The 23,996-nt window shown below is 38.4% G+C and overlaps 1 protein-coding gene across 3 annotated transcripts in view; it reads right to left on the bottom strand.

The window, feature by feature from the left end:
* Positions 1 to 23,996, bottom strand: part of PKN2 (protein kinase N2) — a 54,823-nt gene that overhangs the window by 17,661 nt on the left and 13,166 nt on the right. For 2 of the 3 annotated variants that reach the window (XR_013922456.1, XM_080349278.1), the window contains exons 2-3: positions 12,583 to 12,883; positions 5,110 to 5,261 (exon numbers count right to left, since the gene is read on the bottom strand). Coding sequence is in view for 2 of the 3 variants with exons in the window: in XM_080349278.1 (XP_080205404.1) it covers positions 5,110 to 5,261; positions 12,583 to 12,883 (453 nt within the window). In the remaining variant the exon portion in view is untranslated. Of the gene's footprint in view, positions 1 to 5,109; positions 5,262 to 11,611; positions 11,772 to 12,582; positions 12,884 to 23,996 lie in introns of those variants that run through there. The other variant, XM_080349279.1, reaches the window with a different exon arrangement.

The following is a 23,996-nucleotide window of genomic DNA, read 5'->3' as shown; positions in this document are numbered from 1 at the left end:
CACTTGAGCTGATTTTCAACCTTGAAATTAGAGGTACAAAGTTAGCTCACATAGCACTTTATAAAAAAGCCTGAAGTATGTTTTTCTGAACAAAACAAAGCTGAAGATTTTTTTGCATTAATACATAATATACGAGGGTTGCTTCATCAGCTATTTCATCAGCAACTTGAAGTACAGTTCTTTGCATGTAACTAAACCAAGCTAACCAATTTTTGTTTTCAAAAGCAGTAACACGAGAAGCAGTTCGGCAGAGAACACTCCTGAAGGTGAACTTTCAAACTAACTGTAATGCCAGGTCATTGTCAGGAGCGCAGCCAGCCGGCCACCCGTCTCCGCTACACCATCCTCTGTCCTCCAGCTACTGGAGATCTGACTTAAGGTGGATTCTCAAATGGTTCTTGGATGTGGAGCTGCTGCACGGCTCTCTCTAATTGGAATTACCAGATAACACGAATTACCAGATAACTTAAAGGTCATCTGACTTGCAGTAAGAACAAAAGAAAAGGGGTATGAGAAAATTCAAGGCAGTCTATTCTTCCAGAGCCAATCAATCAACATAATTAACAGCAGTCAGCACAGACTGGTATCACACTTGTTATAGCCCAAAGGTTATTTTAGTTAACTCATTTTGTAGCCACTCCATAACCTCATTAATAAGTCACTTTCCCATGGACATGGCTTATACTTATATTTTTAATTTTATAATGAAGTTATAGATTATTTAAGAAGTTGAAGAAATTAAATTCTTGCCCTTACCACAACCAAGACAAAGAACTGCTGTGCAGCACAGATACCTAGAGCTAGAAATACTGGCACCACGAAGTATACTGTGAGAAAAATCAGCACGCTGAGAGAGATTTACCCTCGTAGAGCTCCACTATGAGCTTGTGTCTAACATATTACTCAGATATTTTAATGCTGTCCTGTGTTCTGCGGGGTACATACACCAAGATATACACATGAAAAGGCTTTGACTACATGGGGAGAAACTGCCCACGCTGTGTACCAGAGTCTCGGAACTCTTGGTTCTAATTTTAATCAACATTTCAGGGAGATACCACTAGTTTTCATATTTTAAGATGCCATTTTAGCTATGCAACTATTTAATGAGTACACTGAATTTCCTAAATGAATGCCGTCTCAAATATGAATGTCAGCTTCCGAAATAACCACCATCTACAGCAGAGCACAGGATCTAAGTGCAGTTTACAAGCAACTCTAGAATCCTGTACTGAACCTTAGCCATGCATCGTTCTGATGTATAAATACGTTGTTCCTTTGTCTGTATCTTCACCTTTATCTTATCTTTGATCTTGCTGCTTGATTGTCCCTCATATCTTCTTACTGCAATGGATTTACTTGCTCAGCAGCAACATCAGCCCTTCAACGTATAAAATAGCAGTAATTCAGGATTATAGAGATATCCTTATGTTTTCAAGAGACAGAAAACCCCATCTTCAGAATCAAAATGGGTATGTTATACTCAGCAGCATTTTTAGTATTGAAGGCTGAATACAAAGTATTTCAAGGCTCCTCCCGAGTACAGAAGAACTGACAGTGCCTGTAAAACTGATCTGCGAAGCTGTCATGGGATCTCAGAGAATCCACACAAGTCCAAGGAAAGACGATCAATATCTCAGAAACACTTAACTCCAAATAGGTTGAGCTGAATGTTACTGAAGCAAGTAGAGAAAGTACAAAGAGGGAAACCTTCCCACATGATGATGGGTTTATTACTATTAACAAACTGCTTTTTGATTTGTAAGAAACAAATTATGATCTCCCTTCATTAAATTTAGGTCTGAAAATAATACAACAAATATGAAATGAGATCATATAGTACACTTGAATCAAGCTCATGGAAGAGTTTAACATGTTTTAGAGAGTACTGTGACTACTTTGTAAAGAACTACTGGATTACTGGGTTTGGATTCAAACTGGCAATTTTCTACCCCTTTTGCCCACCTCATCCAGACACTTGAGTTGTTTCAAGCTCTGCTTTTTAAAATGTAGTCACCATGCTGAAGCCTACAGTTTAAACCTGCAAAATCAACTCCCTACTGAGTATTAAGAACATGAGAGTGAATACGCACCATTTCCATCCTGTTTGTTGAAGCAGCTGGCAATGCTTTTCGTGTTTTCCAGCTGGCTCTCCCCAGACCAGTTACTATATACAGCCAAGCTGGTAGGCTTATTTAAGCATTTACCGATTACAAATACAAGATTCAATCATCAATTTTAATTACACGCCTCAATCATAATGCAAGCCAGAATTTAACCTCTCTACCTAGTCTGATCAAAGCCTGCTAACTATGTTTAATATTAAAGCTTGAGTGTTTAGTAAAGTTTTTACAGGCTGTTATATAGTTACTTACTGAGAGTTTATTAGGAACATAATTCATATGTACATCTTTTGATCCATTTGGGGCAGCTGATTATTATTGTTAAGTGTACCTGATGTTAAGTACATGGCCCCAGAGCATGCAGACTCCAGGGTTTCCAGGCTGAGGTGCATGGGCAGCATTCCCAGGCCCTTAGTCACAAGGTGCACTCCAGATATTTCTTCCATCTGCCCCAGGCTGGCAGGTTACAGGGCACTTCAGACAAGGCTACCAAAACACTAGCTGGATCAACAAAGTTGCTGCTGGGACAGAATGAGCTTGATGGCACCTACAGTTCCTCAGTCTGAACTCATTTTTCAGGGAGTGATCAGCATTCGCTGTCATTTTTGTGAGGTACAAGAAAGTCATACAGCAGGCAGATACTCTGCAGAATTGACTCAGAGTGCCTAGCAGAGATTCACTCAGAAACATGGAGTTCCTTTCCAACACTTTCTGGTTAGCATCAACTAGAGAGGTATGGACTGTTTGGTGCGTGAGGAACTGGCTGGAAGGTCGCACCCAGAGAGTAGTGCTCAATGGCACAATGTCTGGATGGACACCAGTAACAAGTGCTGTCCCTCGAGGGTCCATACTGGGACCAGTACTGTTTAATATCTTCATCAATGACCTAGTGGGATGGAGTGCACCCTCAGCATGTTTGCAGACGACACCAAGCTGACTGGTGCAGGTGACATGCCTGAGGGACAGGATGCCATCCAGAGGAACCTGGACAAGCTCAAGAAGTGAGCTCATGTGACCCTCATGAGGTTCAACAAGGCCAAGTGCAAGGTCCTGCACCTGGGTCAGGGCAACCCTCAATATCAAAACAGACTAGGGGATGAAGGGATTGAGAGCATCCCTGCTGAGAAGGACTTGGAGGTACTGGTGAATCAAAGACAGGACATGAGCTGGCAACGTGCGCTGGTAGCCCAGAAGGCCAGTCGTACCCTGAACGTGGCCAGCAGGTCGAGGGAGGTGATTCTGCCCCTCTGCTCTGGGGAGACCCCACCTGGAGTCCTGCATCCAGCTCCAGAGCCCTCAGTACAGAAAGACAAGGATCTGTTGGAGAGGGGCCAGAGGAGGCCAACATGATGATCAGAGGGCTGGAACAGCTCTGCTGTGAGGACAGGCTGAGAGAGTTGGGGTGTTCAGCCTGGAGAAGAGAAGGCTCCGGGGAGACCTGATTGTGGCCTCTCAGTACTTAAAAGAGGACATTTTTCTTATAAGAAAGATGGGGACAGACTTTTTAGCAGGGCTTGATGTGATAGAACCAGGGGTAATGGTTTTAAATTAAGGAGGGGAGATTCAGACTAGACATAAGGAAGGAATTTTCTACAATGAGGGTGGTGAAACACTGGCCCAGGTTGTCCAGAGAGGTGGTGGATGCCCCATCCCTGGAGACATTCAAGGCCAGGCTGGATGGGGCTCTGAGCAACCTGATCTGGGTGAAGATGTCTCTGCTCGTTGCAGGGGGTTTGGACTGGATGAGCTTTGAAGGTCCCTTCCCACCCAAACTGTTCTATGATTCCATGATAAGGGGTAGCAACACAATTCCCAGATGTCTACTGTTCAAGGCAAATACTGTTTTTTAGTGAGTGTACTGACCTAGCTAGCTGTTGGGTCAGTCAGTTAAGAACTTCAAGGACTTAAATTTTATTTACTGTTGTCTGGACACAGGAATATCTAACCAAGCTGCTACATACTATTTCTGTGCTCTATGATTGTGTTTCCCCTTAGTTTGAAAATTCATCTACTTAATGATTTCGTAAAAGTACATGGAAAGAACAGGTAATAAGTAACTAATGAAGGGGCAGGTAAATAGAGGAACCCCCCCCTCTCCATTTTCTCATTTGACAACTATAGGTCCCTTATACTCTTCTCCCACCCCCATTTAAAAGGTTTAGCTTGTCTTTCAGTTGAGATAACGAATTTTTAGTGTATGATGCATTTTATTAGATACTTAAGATTGTGTAGTAAGTCAAACGCATTTAGGGGTTAGCAAACACTCGTACTCTCGCTCCTTGGTACTACCAAGAGCAAAGGCAAGTGAGTAAGTGTTTAAAAATCAGATCTAGAAATAGACGTGGCTTTATTTTTAATTTCAGCTTGATGCTATGAGCTGCTACCTCTAGAATACCACCCTTCTGCTAAAAAAAGAACAGTATTTTTATGTGTATTTTATGTGCATATGTACTAATACAGATTATAACAACTCTATCAGAATACTATATACATCTTATTAAAGTAAATATTTGGTACAAATCTTTTTACTGCCAACTAAAACTAGATGACCATTTCAAACGCATATTTGGCAATGCTAGCTTTTATGTAATTATCATGCACATTACAACTTTAAACTAACGGATTTTTTTTTTTTAAGTGGAGCTAGGAAAAGCATCGGACATCAGTCAGTATCATACTGAGCTTTGCTGCTAAGTGAACCACACATGATCAAAGATTACTAGATGTACTAAATTTAGTAAGCCGGATTTGTCATTTAGGTTGAACTGCATGTGGACAAATTGATAAAACAATCACTTGAGTGGGTATTAAACCACAGTAAAAAATGGTACAGTAAATTCATTGCAGATTTGACATGGCTGCTTAACCAAAATATACCCCAAACAAAAACCACTGAAATTGCATAGTTTATATCTTGTACTTTCACACTATAGGAATAAGAAAATCCACAATAATTTCATGTTCTTTAAGCATTCCAGAGCCTTACCTTTGAAGATCCATTGGAGTACATCTGTATCATATTTTCTGCTCCCTGTTTTACCTTCAGTTCTATATCCAATTGTTTCTTTAAGGCCATCAATCTGTTATTAGTAGGAAAACGAGGATCGCTGTTTGGAGTATCAGGAGTCCTAGGACAATCTGTGAATTAAAGTTAAGATGTAATGTGTGCAGGGAAAACAAAAAAACCCAAGATACCACAAAAAACAAGCTACTCCCCCCTAAATACGCTGAAGTTTTCTATTCTATTAAGTTATAGATTAAACAAAGCTGGAACATCATACTTAAGTATTAAGACTGACCCTTCTGTCCAGAGCTGCTTTGCAACAGCACTGCAAATGCGCCTTAACATGAAAAGCCTCACGAAAGCCCAGTGACTCCCACACATGCCCTAATTCCCATGAATCACTGGCGGGAGTGGTAAAACAGGCAGGTTCACAGCTAGGTCTATTTTAGTTTCAAAGGAGATTTATTTCTTCTGAGATGTCCTGAGTCAATTCAGAATGCAGTTTCTATTAAGCTTTCTTACAGTCCTGATTTTAAATCTAAGTGTTTTTAAAACAAACTAACACGGACAAGAATGTTCAATACTAATGAGCATGCTCTAAATAGAGATATTAAGTAGATCCTCATAAATTCTAGTGTGAATGCTGCTTGTGTCAAAATTAAGAGTAGATAAAATGAGCCTCTTCCTTAGTTATCAAGGTGAATGATTTTTACTGTAGAATCTCAACAGAATCCTGGGATAATTGGATATATAGGTAGACAGGTTATTGAACAACTGTGATCTGTGGGAAGGATAAGGCTTTTTCGTTTGACAATATTAGTGTGTTTATATCTCCATCTTGCTGGATGAATTTAATGGAATGTAAGTTAGTTTTATCAATCAAATTATACAGCCAAACTCCTTAACTTTTCTATCTTCCTCCAGAAAAGTCTATTAACCACTGGTTCATATTTCAGCTTCTGCAACAAGAGCTGTAAGCAAACTAAAAGTAAGTGGCCACCGGACCATTTCCCTGTGCTTAACTATTTCCAACACGACTGCCCTTTCAGCTCATTATGTTCCCTAACAGCCCCAACGGCTTCTCTTTCAAAGTTTTTGTAAGAGGATAAATTATGTCCACTGTAATAATGTTTTTTTGTTGCTGATTTCTTTTACCCTAAGAACGGAGAGAATACCTTCTCTACGCGCAAATGACATTAGTTGGTCTCCTAGAACATCATATTCACCTGATACCAACAGTACAGTCTTTTCTTCCATTTTAAGTAATTTTCCTTGAATTAAAAGTAGGATGATGGATCAAGTTCTTGAAATCCTTACATATTAGAAACACAGGCATTGCACTAGTAACTTACAAATTATTAATTACGAGGTGTCATGGGGAGGAGGTGTCTTATCTGCCACTTCATATTTCTTCCACAGAAGCTTCTGATAACTAGTTTTGGAGATTTAAGACATTTTACTTAGAAGTTTGCTGTCTAATTTCCTCCTAAATAGTGATCTTTGCTGAGGCTACATACAGATTTCATGTAAGGAGAAGTTTTAATAACCTCTGCTGCTAATTCACTCCTCATTTCAAGCTACTTTACGACTCTTACTGCATGCTTACTACTTAAAGGTAGCAGAGAAAATACCAGATGTTAAAAAAAAAATCTATGCCATTCCTCATGTGTTTTGTCTTTCATCCTCTCCTCAATGTTCTGGCTTGGTTTCTCTGTGAAACATCGCACTTGAACAGCTTTACCTTAAATCTGTTATTAATAAAACAAAGATTAACAACATGCTTTCCTCTCACTTGCGTCTTCACATTCCACTCATCTTCACCTAGTAATCTATTCAAAATGAGATTAAATGTGAAACTTGAAAGTCACAGTGTCAATTCTTCTTGTAAAGTAGATTAATCATAAAAAATGAATATTTACCAACTTTAGATTTATGACGCAGGTCTCTACCCCTTAAGGATCCTAGCCCTCTGACGATCCCTGGGAAGACCGTGGTGCTGCTGAAGTCTGTTTTCATGGCTTTTAAAGATGTACACAAGCTGTCTCCTTTTGCATTAAAACAACACTCAGGTTGCAAATGAAGGACTAATTAGAGATACCACGGTTCAGGTTGCCCAGGCAGCTGTTATTATCTCCCTTTACGTGTCTGCACTGTGAAGGTGTAACCACATCACTTAACTGGGTCATCTCCAGAGCTGGTCTGCACTTGTGGACCTAAACTCCCCTCCACCATTTATTTAGTTTAACTGGTTCTACTATCCGCTTTGGTAGCAACCAGCAGCAAAGGAGACTTTTCTGCAGTATGGACTAAATGCTAGGTAGAAATCATTTTTTGCTTTCGGGCACAATAGCTGCTCACTAAACTTCCAAATATGGAACAATATAGCTTCTTAACAAAGTTTTTATTTTTTAAAGAAAACAAAAATGTTTACAAACAGCTTTTCAGAACTGGCTTCCAAGTGACTCCTCCTCCCCGCCCCGACCCCATTACAATTCAGTAAGCAGCCTGAGGCAGCTTCTTATAGAAGGATTCAGATTAAAATTTTAAGTCAGCCAGCCAAACTGGTCCTATTATGGAAAGCGTTGACAATTTTCACAGCAGCACTATGAGCTACATAGTATTAGCTGTTTCTCTTTGTAATGTCTACTGAGGTTGTAATCACTTTGGTAGGGCTAGTTATCTCTGATCTGTTTGTGTAAAGTGCTATACAGAGGGGCTCAAAACTCATCTGGAGACGTTTAGTCATTGTCATAATACAAATAAATAAGTAATAAATTTATCCATATAATTGCAATCAATGGGATTTATGTATATGCCTAAAGTAAAACAAGAGTTAAGTACTCATACCAAACTGATACTTCACTCAAGGTAATTAGGGATTGGGGAAGAGATTCTCCCATTTGCCACATCTGTTGGTCAATAAGGACAGTACAAGACTTGCCATATTGGATGCATTCAAGTCCAGGTTTGCATAGGACAGCAAGAGCTTTCCTGGGGCATGGATCAGCACCCTTGGGCATTTTCTTATTGACAGTGAATATCAAGTGAAGTAACAAGATGTATTTGTAAGTGAACTTGACTTCATTTCAAATAACCAGCATGTTATTTTTACTGAACAACTATGAATATTTTTGGTTAACACTAGAAAGGTGTGTGTGGCTTGTTAGCACACACGCAGGCTGCTGGAAGAGCTGCCGGGCTGCTTCCCCAGCACCTGCAATATGAGCCTTGTAGGTAGAGTCTATAAAGTCACTACCTCTACTAACCTGGTCACTACTTCTACCAGTTTCCAGTAACTGGTCTTATATGGACACTTTGGTGTTTGACAGTTTAACCCAGTCACTTGCAGGGACAAAAAAGACCACCAACCCAGAAGTGTCTCTCAGTCTCCTGTGGAGCTAGTCATATTCTTAAACAAAATCTTTTACTTTCTTTGTGACCCCTAAATCAAATTTGATGTAAAAGTGGATAGCTTAGGAGCTAGATAGGACAATGGAAGAAGAGGCACGAACTTCAGCCTTTCTGATTTTATGTTCCCCAGGTTTTATTTGATCTTCTCAATTCCCTCAAAGGTTCTTCTATCATCTCACCTCCCTATCCACCTTTACTTCACTTCTACGAAGCAGATTAATTTCCCAATTTATATATATCCTACGTATCAAATACATGCCTAATTAAATCAGTGAATTGCTGTAGGTAAGCTATTTCGATCTTAGACCTCACTGAGGCATATTAAAACCCACAATCTCTACTGCTACTTTTTAGACACATGAAAAGAAAATTTAATCTGTGCTACTGTGTAGAAGTACATTTTTAAGACACAAAATTTCTTCTGTTCTAAGACTGAAATAATCTTCACCATGTTACACATTAAAACAAATCTCTCTGATTTTCAGCAGCAATGGTCACTAGGCTTTTCCTACTCATTTTGTATTGCTGCATTCTGCTTCAGTTCTTAGTGCTGACCTACAAATTTTAAACCTCCACATCCTAGTATGACTAATACAGTACATGATAAGGGCAGACCTGGGTACAAAGTCTCACTTCTAAAACAAATCTAGATTCACCACTAACCCTATAACGTAAAGTAAACCCGTTCTGCTAAAAGTTGTTTCTGAATCCTACATCCAGTGCCAAACCTAGCCCCACATTCAGTAACCTACCTTTTTGGCAAACTGCACTATACAAGGTTTAATACCAATTCTTTGAATAGTTGTGAAAATCATTTACTATGGCATTAGGATGTGGGAAGATTTCAGCTCTAGGCAAACTACAATCAAAATATCTTAATTTGCTTGAAATGGAATTTTACTACAACATGTTTTTCTACAGTAGATTAATTAACACTACGTTTAATGTTTTTCACATGTATCAATTACACTGTGGTGGTTACAAAGAAGTAACACTACAAATCTGTGGTTTGTTAAAAAAGTAACGTACGGTCCTGGTTGGGATCACAAGCAACAGTCACAGTGGCTTGCAGGGCACTTTTCAGCTCTAAATTTGGAGCACTTTACAAATGTATGTTCACACCCACTTTTCAGATAGAGGAACAAGGAAAGATTAAATTACTTTTCCAAGTTACCACAACAACCTTTCACCCAATCAACAGAAACAGTGCAAAAATCTTCAGAGTTCAGGCCTGACATGTCAAAGGGATGATCATCTTATAGACAATGATTCTCTCAGTGTTACTTCTCAACGGATCTCAGTCCTGACTTCGCTACTTAGAACCTGCAAAACCCTACACAATATACTCTAGAAGACAAGGAAAATATTGGGCTCCCCCCCAAATATTAAAGTATATAAAGAGAAAGCAGACCTTCACTCTTACAGCTCTTGAACTCTCTTCACCTTATTTTCAGCGTTCATACTCTTCACAGTCTAAAAACCTCCCAGATATTTCCTTCTGTCTTTTAAGTCATTTGTCACTAACTGACCAGAAAAAGGTCAAACATGAGCTAAAGTGAAAAGCTGTAACTTAGAATAAAGCTAATCCCTGGAAACAATGTACTTTTCCAGAGAGCTCCCATCTTCATCAGTAAATGCTTATTAAATTCACTGTCGATCCCAAGCAAAAGCAAGAATTCCCAAATTGAGATACCTGTGACCTCTCCACAGATGTGTCCACTGCCAGATCTTTAGGGCTATATGTATCTGCTGAATGGTATGTGTATACTTATATATGCACACACACACAAATACCCACACACTTGGCATAAATTTTATATTACCAACCTTATTTTGTAAAAGCCAAGCTCACTAATACCTTAAGACAAACAGAAGACTTCAGTTTAAAAAGTCAGAATATCACCCAGATGACTTGTACCCCTTAGTCTCAAGACAGACAGAATGTTTACCGATAGCACTCCCCACCCATGAACTAGTGACCACGAATGAGGAAGGACACAGGCGATTAAATTACAAGGCAAACAGTATAAAAATCTCAAGCTTTTCTATCTTTGACAGTGGGTGCATGTAGATCTTTGATTCTATTACAAGAATTAAAGACCTTTTTTTTTTTAGAAGGCTATGCAATATGTTCTATAAAAATAGGTCTTATATAGGAATATTTAATGTGATACTATACAGAGAATACGAAGATCGCAACAGAACCAGTATTCTTGTGTATTTCAATAATTAAGTAAAACTGTAGAAGCTATCTACCAATGACACTTTGAATTGAATGAAAGTTAAAAACATAGTACTAAGAAGTTTAGCATGCATCAAAAGCAGGTAGAAGCACAGAAGTTTATCAGCCTTGATCTTTTATCCCTTGAGCCTTTCATGAAGTCTGTGGTATCTGAACACAAGGCGAGATGAGCCTGGCTGCTAACAGTTATTCACAATAGCAATGGGCACTGCTGGCCTTTTTGGAAGTGTACTAAGGAACTGAACAACTTTATTTAGATCTTTGTACCCAAACCATGTCTTTAGAACTAGTTCATGCTCTCTTAGGGTCTACTGCATTTCCTGAGTCACGCACAAGGACAATATTGCTTCTTAATTCATTGTGATGGAGTTTTTAAACACTACACTGGAAGGGCGGGCACTCCAACAACAGCATTTTGTGCTCATTCTTCTACTAGATAAACTTGATGTCCACACAGATTTTTACACTCGATTTACACACAGTTTGTATACAATCTTCTTTCTGTTCCACTCTTCCTGTTCTTGTAAAAGCCACACTACTGTCAACACTGATGAGGATTTTCATAAACCTTAACTGTTATGGAACAGAATGCTTCATCCTAGTAAAAACCCAACAGCTATCATACATTATTGTATTAATTCTCATTTCATGCTGCAGCAACTACTTTTCCTTACTCGTTCCAGCTGTCCCCCCCCTCCACCCCTCACAACTTAAAGATCAAAAGCAAAAAGTGGGGAGAAGCCAGAGAATACTGTGCAGGTCCCACAGATACTTGGGCACTTTTGCAGTGTGTCACAGGGCCAGACAGTGCGAATCGCTGACATCACCTACCAGTATTGTCCTAAATTCTCCCTGTAACCAACCATTCTTCACAAGGATGATGTGGTCTTTTATTCTACTGCCCAAGCTTCTTAAGGCTTGGCGTTGACTTCACACACACCTTCCATGGCTTGTGCACATTTAGGAACGTTTTGCCAAGAAGAGCCTGTGCCATGTGACATCACCAGGCTGGCAGTATCTCCCAAGTCATTCCACAAAGCTGAAAAAGGACTGTTTACTTTCACAACATTCCAGCTTAAAATACCAAGCCTGGTGTTTTTAAAAATTACATTCAAAATTAGTACCGACTGGCTGCCATGCCACAGAAAACACTAATTAAAACCATTAATTACAACCATTCTGTGATTCTGTGAAAACAATTTCAAATTGTCTTTAAAGTGGCAGCTCCACTGTAGAAAATCCTGAAGACTTTAAGAAAATCATTGCCACAGTAAGAAATGTTCAATAAGTTAGTCAGATAAATGGTGCAACAGAAAAAGTTTTTACAAGTTAGATTTAAGTTTAAAAAACAAACAAACAACTTTAAAGTACAAATCGTATATTTTCTTTTCCCCCATAGAATAAAAAGGTGTATTAATGGTAACACTTGCAGTGTAACTCAGAGAAAAATCACTGCAAGGGCTACTGAAACTCGCTCTTCTACAATGAAAAGCTATTAAAAATATTACAGTGATTGAGAAAATATTTTAATATAGTAATAACTGAAAGCAAAGAATGGGTACCTATTAAGTTGGTCTTCAGAGCATTATCAAATAGTTCATGAAATATAGTACTCCTCAGAAAACAATTTAAAACTCAGTGGGACTGGACACTTATTTGTGAGTCAAAACAAATAGACATACATAAGTAACAAACTCACCAGCTCCAGATTTGCTCATTCCCAGAGCAATATTTTCATGTGAAATGGGATATAGCTTATCTAAGCTAAGAAGAAAAACTGATTTCACAATAACGTATGGTACCTGCAACATCTTCTGGATCCGTTACAACAATGTGTGCATTTAACTCCTGTAACTTATGATGCAAGTCTTCTAACTTCTTATTCGATTTTTTCAAAATGTTGTCCACATATGCCAAGTTCTTTTTATCCGTTGTGACCTTCCTGAGGTTCTCTGCTCCCTCCTTGATTTTAAGTTCCTTCCTTATTTCCCGCTTGATTTGGTCCTTTATTTCATCCAGCTTCTGCTGTACCATTGTATCCGAAAAGTCCAACTTTTGGCCAGTGCTCACATTCTCAGAGGCAAGAAGACTTTTGGCATCCCCCTAGAAAGAAAAATAAAATAGTATAACTACCAGGAAACACTGTTTCTTGACAACACACGCTGCAAACTTAAAATGACTAGGCCTTAGGCCTCTGTGTGTTAAATACTTTGTAAGACCATTTACTAACCATGGGTCTACACTCACGTTACCCTAAAGCAACAACCTCGCAAGACATTACAAGTTAACTGGAGTTGCATTTTACAACAGATTTATTTTAAATTTAGTGACATCTTTACTATGCCTATTTTTAACTGCAAGAGATTTAAATACTTCTGGATTTGTCGTGGCTGCTTGCCTGGCAGTTCTATGCCTCAGAGCTAATGACTCACATTTGTAATTTTCTAGATTTAACTGTGTGTTTTAATAGACCAAATGGATACAGGAAATAAGACTAACTTCTAGCAACTATTAACTATGATGAATTTTTATACATTCATTAGAATATATACCTTTTAAAGACTGTTAACAAAGTTAAAAAACCCTTAGTGATGTTTGCATGTTACTGGAATATAAATTTGCTAGAGTCTTTTTATTAAAAACCCTCAAGTAAAGCCTTTAACATTAAAAACCAATAATAATAATAATAATTACAAAAGTCTTACTTTCTTGCGTAAGCAAGCTAGGCTGAAGTGATTAAAAAAACCCCACCAAAACCAAAAAACACAACCCACAAACACTGCAGTGATGAGTAGGAACTGGCGCAGTAAGGGAGCAGGGGATGAAAAAGTCTTCAGACCACCAGTACAGATATGGTCATTTCTTCAGCCTAATATATATTGACGTATTATTAAGAAGTAAGAGTACAAAGAGAATGTTATAGAACCTACACCAATGAAGTACAAATACAATTAACTACATACGTAATAACACTTCCTGTGTGTCATGTATATGGACCCTGTATGATGAGCAGACACTAGGTCCTATCCAAGAAGTCTTAGCTAGAGCTAAGTGAGTGAAGATCACAGTAAGGCTCTCCAGAACTTGGAATCTGGTCCAGTCATAATTCAGGAGGTATTCAGTAAATATGTGGCCTGATCTGTAGGTAACTACCCAAAACACTAAAATTATACTAAATTTTTTTAATACACAATGAAGAAATTGCTTAGACTTCTGAAATACTTGAGTGGACAATAAGTTATTTGATGATTAAAAGGGGATGATTAAAAGTCGTAAACTTTTGGGTGTAAAATTAGTTGTCATCACTATTTGCTGTTGGAAAAACCAACAATACAGCAGAGGAAACAGCAGAAGGAAGCATTCAGGATGGAGTTCAAGAAGCAAAGCAATGGGCTAATAAACTGTAAGAACATCCCAGAACGCATGATCTCTAGATATAGTCTACAGTGACTTGTTTGCTTTCGAAAGACTCTGGGGAAATGAGGATCATGAAGGTTGTGCCTCAGTCATACCTGTCAACAGATAATGCTAGTGAAACTATTTCAATCTGTGCACAATCATAGAATCATAGACTGGTTTGGGTTGGAAGGGACCTTACAGATCACCTAGTTCCAGCCCCCTGCCATGGGCGGGGACACCTTCCACTAGACCAGGTTGCTCACAGCCCCTTCCAGCCTGGCCTTCAACACTGCCAGGGATGGGGCATCCACAGCTTCTCTGGGCAGCCTGTTGCAGCACTTCACCACCCTCATGGGGAAGAATTTCTTCCTTAAATCTAAATCTCCCCTTTTTCAGTTTAAAGCCATTTTCCCTTGTCCTATCACTACATGCTCTTGTAAGAAGTCCCTCTCCAGCTTTCATTCCAGTGATACTGTCTTCTATAAGCAAGATCAAATCTACTAGTCGTCTACTATAATTTTACAGGTTTCCTAAATCCCCTTTAAACCCCCTTATTATTCTATCCATAGCTGCTACTCGTAGCACAAAAAGTTAGTAACTCAAAAATTCTTAATTATTAAAAGTAGTCAGAATCACCATCTCGCCACAGAATTCGTCTATCGGTGAAAAAGACAACAAAGAAGCAATTCAGAAATGACAAACTGCGTAAGAAACAAAAGGGGAAAAATGCTGCAATTTTATACTTAAAGTGCACTTGTGATTCCTCTAAGTATATTTCTGTTATTGCAGATTAAAATAAATAATTTATTACGCATTTGTAGAGAGGTTATTAATAGTAGTACTGGGAAATACATGACATTGTTTCCATACATAGGCATTTAAAAGGAATCGACTTTATTTTTTTCCAAAGAATAATCAATAGTGATGAGCAACTAGTACAAAGGTTGATATCCATAACGAAGGAAACCAACCACCACATGTTGAGTGTTTTCGTTGGAGAAACAATTGGAACCGAAAACAAATCCATACAGCAATTGTATAGCAAACTATTTGTTTAAGCAATAAGCATATCCAAATTAGATTCAGATCTTTGATTTCCTTGTTTGTCTAACACATAGAAATCTAGTATGTAAGAAAAGACCTTCAAGATTAGTATACTATTATTTAGCCTTTAAAAATAGAGATCAAACCAGCATTTGTAAATAAAAAAGTGTCTTTTTAAACCATAATCCTCTGCACTTTTTCTGCAAGTTTCCTAGCAATAAATTCATCACCTACCTACTTCAAAGCGTGATATTACACTTTCCAAACTTCACAGGAGAAAGACGTGGTAAATGTAGAGAAGAAAACAAAACAAACAAAAATAAACAAAAAACACCCAAACAAGCCCCAAACCAAAAGAAAACCACCATTCTGTATTCCAGGAGCACCTGAAGTACGCTAAAATTATGCCAAGAATGTACACTTCTCAAACAGAACAATGTAATTAAAATATAAATAATTCAGAAATATTCTTGACTAGAGTTTCCCAAAGAGACTTCAGTTAATTGTTTATCTATTGAACAATAATGTATTTTGTTACATGGGAGGATTTTATCCCTCTACAAGCCCTACATCCCACCTGTTAAAGGAATGTTATGTTCTTCCATAAACAGGTTGTGAAGCCTTTGTTCCAGATACACAGTCTCTAACAAGACTTCAATTAAATTAAATCTCCATGGTCATTAGTAATTTGCATTCCAAATTTCCAGTTATTAAGTTGAAATTTCTCCTCAGCTTGAGCAGTCTCGGCAGCATCTTTGTGCCTGGACTTAAGGGTTTCAGGACACAAAGTCTCCAATCTGCTTCTGAGACAGCTCAGAGCTCAACAGCGTGGATGCCGTAACACTGGGAGCTGCTCACATTGCCCAGGCATTTAAACATTAATCTTGAAATCCCCCCAAAGTCACAGATAACACTCCTTCAGTCTCTCTTGTTATCCAGAGCTTATACTTTTGAACTAAAAGTATCCTGTCACCCAGTTAGATGTGTCACCTGGCACAAAGGTCACTGTGGAACAGTCTTCCACAGAGGCCACCGCGCACTCAGTGACACTGTCGGTCACTGTGAATGCAGAGCAAGAACACGTTCTGCAAGTGAAGCTGCTCTGCTCCCGTGCTGACACGTTTTCCTGTGGGGTTGCAATCAAGGTTTGAGACAGATCCTCATGCCAGGGACATGAGCAGCCTCAGCAACGTCCCATTTGCAAAGTGAGATAATGCCAAGATGGACACAACTGGACAGAGTATCTAATTGTTGAATAAGAGAAGTGAGGTAGGATTTTTTTTCTTTTAGAAGAGAATCTCCCAAAATGCTAAACTCAAACTCTACTTTTAAACTGAAAGTGACCTAGGACACAGAATATTCTTTATTTGATGACAATCTATTACAAGTCTCTTGTTAGAGCTGAAGATTCTTTCAAGAATTATTTTCCCCAAGTGGAGAAACTCCCTCTCAGGTTGAGCCTTCCATCCATTAGGATGTAGCTTTTCTGTCCCCTCAATCTGGACATGAAGCATGTCAAAAGAAACAACATTCAGAGGTGGGGGCCAAGTCCTTTCCTTTACATTGCTCAGGCAGGCAGGGTGCAAAGACAGATGAAATTGTTCACGTTCTCCATGCCAAGAAACCATCAATGGATTTTGCACAGCCATTTCCTTTACTCTCCCTCCCAGAATCATTTAACATAAAATATCTTAAGAGTAGAAATGACCTGAAGCAAATAATGACTAAACCACTCCTGCAGGCAAAACAGAGAACAGGCCTCACTGCTTTAAAAACCAAGATAAAAGAATGGGCAGCCAGTTCTTGATTCTCAGTTTCTTTTTAATTCTGGCGGTGTTTGGCCTGCTGATTGAAGGAGAGGAGCTGATCTTTGGGCAGAGCATCCTTCTGCTCCGGCAGCGCAGGGCAGGGCGGCCCGCAGGAACCTGCTGCCGGGACAGCAATTAGGGGCAGCGATGCACGCTGCTCTGCAATGGGAAAATACATGTTTACGAGCCAGAGCATAGATTTCTAAAAGGTTTCAGCATGTAATGAAACTGAAGCTATAGTTACTACAACAAACTATCAAGGACCACAAATTAGATACTACTGCTTTAAAAAAAAAAAATAAAAGAAAAAGGAGCCCATATATATAGCTTTCCTACTGCAATGACCTAATGACTCAGCCTCACTGATTGCTGGCTCAAAGACTATTTACACAGATGAATTCAAAAGGCCAGCCTTCAATTTCTGTACTCTTAGGAAATGTTTTAAATATAATTGCTGAAAATAATGGGTAGTGGTCTGAGCAGGCCTTTTAATAATACAGAGAGTCTATTCTGGCTGATGTGGTGAAAGAGGGTAGTAATATCCTTTATGAAAACCCAGGGGAGCCCCACACTTCTTCCATCAGGTCAATTCTGAACCAAATAAATGGTGAAGCAGGTGCATGGCCAAACTCATTTATCAGCCAAAATCCCATCTAAGAATAAAACATCTAAATTGCTGAACAGTGGAAATCGTACTGCTCAATAGAAAAGAGTACCATGAGGCTGAACAATATCAGAGAATCTGCTTAAGTTATGTAAACTGGATGACTTCCAATTCAAAATGAGATCCTCAAAGTGCCATCTCTTAGAAGACAAAGATAATGCTAAAATCCTGGGCACAAATACCTCCCAAAGCCTAGCTCCTAAGACCACAGAACAACCGCACTGTGTTGCACCATGTACTCACCACAGCAAATATTGAACAGGTCAACAACTCAGATTGCTAACTTCTGGTAGGAGTTCTTATAGAAAGGTAAGTGGAGCCTTAACTTACAGAATACTTAACAGCTGATGAGTACTCATGCACAGTATTATTTACACTTGACATTGCCTTGCTACCAGCACATACTCAACCTGCCTTCAGAAAAGAAAAAAAAGACCAGAAAGTTCACAGTAAAACTACATATATTTTTCCTAAAACTATTAGCATTCATTTTTATATGCTGCTGAATTTTAGTAACCATTTCAATACACAATAATAGACAATTAAGCAATAAGAAAACCTGGTTGACAAATACAGTAAAAAAATGCTTGGCTATTTAGTGTAAGTGTACAAATTTCAAACATAAAACCAGGATTTTCATCTTATGTATGACTCTAAAAATTACCATAATTCAGAAAGATGAAATGTTTATTAATTTTTTATTTCATTTGAAGAGCTGCAAGTAGATATTTGGAACTACTTGGTCTCCTAGTATAATTATCTGAATAATCTTTTAGGAAAAAAACATGAAGGAAAAAAGTTGGTTTTCTAAGCTAACTGCCACGGTCCCTGAAGCTCTCTATAGTAATTCCTGAAACTACAGTAGTCTTTGATTTTAAGAATAATGTTAATAAATTGCAAACTTTCCTTCCCCCCTGAAGTCATTCATAAATCCAGATGTAACAGCTTGTCTGGATTACTGGAACTACATGGACTGTTTCCTCCTGCCCAGAAGCAAACGTGAATGTGGTCAAGATCTCAGCACTCACTCAGCATCAAGAACAAGAAGAAACCTTGGAGGCTTAATAGATTTGGGCATTAGTTTGCTGTGCTAACATGTTGCAAATCAGGATTTAAATTTAATCTAAGTCACAGCTCTCTGCTTTGTAACAAGAGGGTGTTTAAGGCACAAATATCCATAGTGCACTGCATTATAGGTAGATGAATTCAAGTAGGACACTGATTGAATGAGGTTCAACTCCTGCATGCAAACAGTGAGTGCCTGGCTGTAAGAAATTACATAGATTAAAAAAAAAATAAAATCAAAAGTGTTCCTTAAAATAGGGATATTCAACCTACAGTACTCAATTAGCTGGTCTCCTCTGCATCTCCTTCTCCTGGTTTGAGCTGTTGGCTCGATGAACGCTGCAGGAGGAGTGGTTTTAATCCCATGATGGCTGCTGGGCTGCAGCACTCAGTCCTACAGCATCTGTATGAAAAGCTGTGTGGCCCACCTCAACCAGAACACTGCACCTGAACAGGTAATTAAATTCCCTGGGAATTGCTCATCAACATCTAGGCTTTCAGCCACAAACAACCCCTGACCAGGCCAGCGTTCATTAATGCAAGGCATACACCCCCCAAAAGGGGCTCTGACAGCAGCGTAGACTTGCTCACAGACCTGGAAGTTGTGTCCATGCAGTGCTGTGCCAGCATCCATGACAAAAAGAGGCATGAGAGAGAGAGACATCTTGCTATGGAAAGGAGGACGACATTTTAAGAAATGCTGCCTTCAGCCGCTGCTAATTGTAGCAGCTCCTGATGGTTTCAGGCCAGGAGAAGGAGCCATGAGGAGGCTTGCAAAGAAATAAGACATCAAAATAAAATCCCCACTATCACCTTTCTCGTGATCAGGACAGGATGGAGGCCATGGCACAGCACAACAACAAGCGCTTGAATCCGAGATCAGCAGATGGCTACAGCATCCAAGAAGCGTGACTGGATATTCTGGCAACAGGCGTAGTACAGATGCTGCAATGGCTTCCGAACTTTTATATGTCACTTCAAGTTCCTACTCCCAGCCAAAAAATCCCAACCAAGCCCAGCAGAGTGGAAACAAACCCACTCTGTTTTCAGACGTGCAAAAGAAACAGCACAAATCCCTGTTATGATGAAGGGGGCCTGCTGTCACAACTTTTATTTACATGTGTCCAGGAACAAGATCAGCTATGAAATTATGCCTCTAATAATGCCACTCCTCCATTCTCTACGAGACTTCACCGTCTTAGTTTTAATTTAGCTTCTCATTTTTTAGTGCATGTGAAGTACCAATGATTATCAGTGGTGGTATAGCAACTGAGTTAGTAAAACAAGATAAAGAAGCAGAATACCTACTGTGAAGAAAACTGCATTTTACATAATTAATATGGTTTCAAGCAGACCACACACAGTAGCAGAAGGTCTATTAAATGCCAAAATATAAACAAGCTCTTTCAAGATACAAAGATTTCACGAACTGTTAATACCATACTAAACGCTGTAAGTATCTCCAATAATGATGTATCATAGAACTGTGCCAAGAAGACTGAAGTAATTACCCCTAAAATGCAGCCTCACCTATATGCATGCAGTAAAAGCACTGAAATGATAATTTCTCATCTAATTCCTATAACATTATCAAAGCACGTATTCATAATGTGAAAAATCCATGCACTTCTTTTTGAAAGATGAGGAAAGCCAAGTGGATTAAATGACAGTTCAATAAATGAAAGAGAAGCAAGTTCAAAGCAGCACAATAGACTTTAAGGAAAGAAGTGCTTTAGTCACAGATTCTGATCTGGAGCTGTACATTTAATGTACTGGACTGGGCAGCAGAAACAGACAAGTATGCGTGTTGTATCTCCTACTGCCAACACAGGAATTCCACACACAAACTTGTTTTGACCTTTCCAAGTTTGATCTGGAAAATTTGATTTGGAAAAGTCTTCTTTTCAGATATATACTTTGGGGAAAAAATACTTAAGATTCCACTACACAAATAAAAACGTGAAGATTGGTAAATAGCAGAGAAATTACTGTTTTGGTGTGTTTGACAGTTCGAGGTTGCTTTGGAAAAAAAAACACCTTGAATTTTAAAATTTATAGGAAAAATAGGCATGGAAAGGGATTTAGGTTTTGGTGGTTGATTGTTATTTTCAGCACTGTCAAATAAACACAGTTATTGTTTTCTTCAGGGGAACATCTATAGCATGTAAATATATAAACAACTTCATTCTAATGGCCTAGAATGACTTCTTCATTATATATAGAATGTGCTTTTAAAATAAAGAGTATATTTTAATATTCTCACCAAATATTACGTAAGGGTATGCATGGAATAAATTTCTTTTAGAAATTAATACATGTATTTTTAATTACTGCCAGAGACTAAACCAAGGGGTTTTTGACAGAAATTCTTATCACTGGATTTCTTTCAGTTTGACTTGATTGATTTCTCTGGAGTTACATTAAGCTCAAGTTTGGTGCAAGCAGTTGTTTTACTGCTCTGAAATGCTTGAATTCCAACCTACCTTACTGAAGAAAATAACTATTTAAGATAAAGCTAAGGTCATGCAAATGGTGTGTGGAGAATTTGCCACTAAGTACTAGTAATGTAGAAACCAGTAATCTGTGCACAAGAGATAAACACACTTCCCCTTCCCCAAATCAAACATAACACGTCAGGTATCTGTTGAAGTGTATGTTAAAGCAAACACCTAAAATAAAGCATTTCTGCTGCTACAGCAAGTTAGCATGATTTTGTTCTGTCATCCCAATATAAACATACTGTTTTTTCATATAAAATATTTCCCTAATTTTGCCTAACACTCAGAAAAATAATACACATATAGCTCAAGATGCTGGAAAAAGGAATACTATTGTATTGTCCAAGCTACAGGATATAATATTTAATCTGGCAGAAGAGATTTTCAAAGGTAAAAAGGTCAGGCAACAGACATGAGTCACAATCACGCCTTATGACTTCAATAACTCCTCCTCAAACACAACGCACACTGTACAAAGGTGACAGTTTGTTGGGCGTGAATCCAAAAAATATACTTACCTTAACATAAAGTTAACATTGCAACTACAGATTTTCAAGGGCTGTAATACTAACATTAAGATAAATGTGTGGTTAAATTTCTGGTTATGAAGAAATTTTAATCACTACACAGAAATGTCAGAAAAAAATCCCAAGGAATCCAAACCCCAGTTATTAATACTTAATGACAAACAGGTCCACTCCCATTTGTGAGGTGGTTTTCTTCTATTATGATAAAAACTAATGAGATAATAGCTACTATTACCTAATTAAAAGGTATTATTACCTGTCTCAGATTATGCAACAGCTGGACCATTCTGCTCATCCACAAATTACTGTATCAGCTATTGCCACATCTGTAAGTGGTGGAATTTAAAGTGTTACACATTCTAACTAAACTACAGGAGAAGAATGCTAAAATGCTTACTACAAAAACAAGTCAGTACTATGTGGGACTTCCTTCTCTCTGTGCAAGTTAAAAAATCTTAAATCATTGAAATGATGTAAAAGACATTATCAGCTAGTAAACAGGAATTTCTCAATAACACACACAAGTGTCAGGGCACTGTTAAAAGAAAATATACTAATTTATTTAATCTGAAAAGCACAACAAAGTGATCCATGTACGAGAATCTCTATTTCTGAGATGGACAATTATGATTAAAAAAAAAATCTCTTTTGTTTCTGGGAATTCCAGCTTCCAGCACAGACAACTGCTTTGTTAGTCCATTTAACTTTACTGTATTTTACAGGAGTTATTTTTAGCCATTGCAAAAGTAATGGAAGAGCTGAGAGTCTACATTCCACTCTAATTAAGACATCGTCTTTAGCAGCCAACTATTTTGTACATTACAAATGCAGCAATACATATCAGAGATAATACTAACATCTGTTTTATGAGGCAACATGCCAAGTGGCTAAATACTAGATCTTGGGGAAGGAACCAGATTTTTTTGCTTTCTAGGACCGTGCAACAGTGCCTTCACCACAGCTTATGGGTTCTCCAGCTTGGTAGCTGAATCTGCTAGGACAGGAAATGAATGCATGTTCATATTTTTTACCAAGGAACTACGTCTTTTTACTCTAGGATTGAGACCTCTTTCACAGTAGTTTTGGCTATTGTATCCAAAGCTACCTAAGTTCACACTCTACACTCCAACCAGCTGGAAAGGCTGCTCCTGTTTTCATCTCCAGCTGTAGGAAGATGGAAGAGCCTCCTGAAATACTTTCCTCATCTTTCCAGGTGGTCAGTAGAAAAGATCACTTTTCTCTATCAGGGATAAGTGTTGCCACACCCAAAAATTCCACTTGAAGAGACACAGGCATCTCATTCCATGCCTTTCCAGTAAAAGTTTATGGATGAACACAGAGTTATTAATAGAAGCATTACTTCACACCCCCATTTGTTTGAGACTTTTACAGAGCACTGGTGTATGCTGTGACACATTTGAATAGTGTTTTTGCAAGCCTCCTTTCTCTGGCCCTTAAAATATGGTAGGAAATTTCTCACTGGCTCTTAATGTCCATTTTCTATTTAAGAACTCACTAGGTATTACAGAAGTCATGAAGAAACAGAAGCCTGTCTTAATCTATAACATAAGCAAAAAGAAAATTTCCTGACCTAACTGTTTTATATGCAACAGCAAAGAAAGAGGCAGGTGATTTCACTTACTGACTATGCGGACTACAAAAAAATTCTTAATACATTTACATTCCAAAATACAAATCTGCTTAAAGTTCTGGTTTTAAAAACTTCCTACATTTTCTTAGTTTTTAAGAGCCCTGATCCTCCACTGACCCACAGTACAGTAATCCATATCTACCTTCTCACGACCCGGAATGAACCTCTGAGATTTAAATGAAGGTGACAGTGAGAAGTGTTGAATAAAACTCTAAGATTTCAGTTGAAGGATTTCTTAATGCTCATCTAACAACTTTTACTCTTTATGTTCAGTGTCAGTACTGTCTCCCAAATAAGCTTTTTATCATTTTGCATATATACTTGTGTAGGACTCTCATCTGCCTAGCTGTTGTTACCAGCACAGTTTCTATATCACATAAACTGAAAATGGGACACATCAGTTTCCAAATAACCAACACACCAATGAGACCTGTAACATAACAGAAATAAAGCAGCATAAACCAATGGCTTTTCAATGTATCGTGTATAGATGTGCCTCCAAAAATAAATCTTCAAGGATATGCTATAAAGCCAAGTTTACATTAAAACTGCAAAAAGTT

The sequence above is a fragment of the Nesoenas mayeri genome, assembly GCF_963082525.1.
Source record: "Nesoenas mayeri genome assembly, chromosome: 8".
Lineage (NCBI taxonomy): Eukaryota > Metazoa > Chordata > Aves > Columbiformes > Columbidae > Nesoenas > Nesoenas mayeri.
The sequence above is the reverse complement of the archived record's forward strand: the minus strand, read 5'-3'. Positions and strand labels throughout refer to the sequence as shown.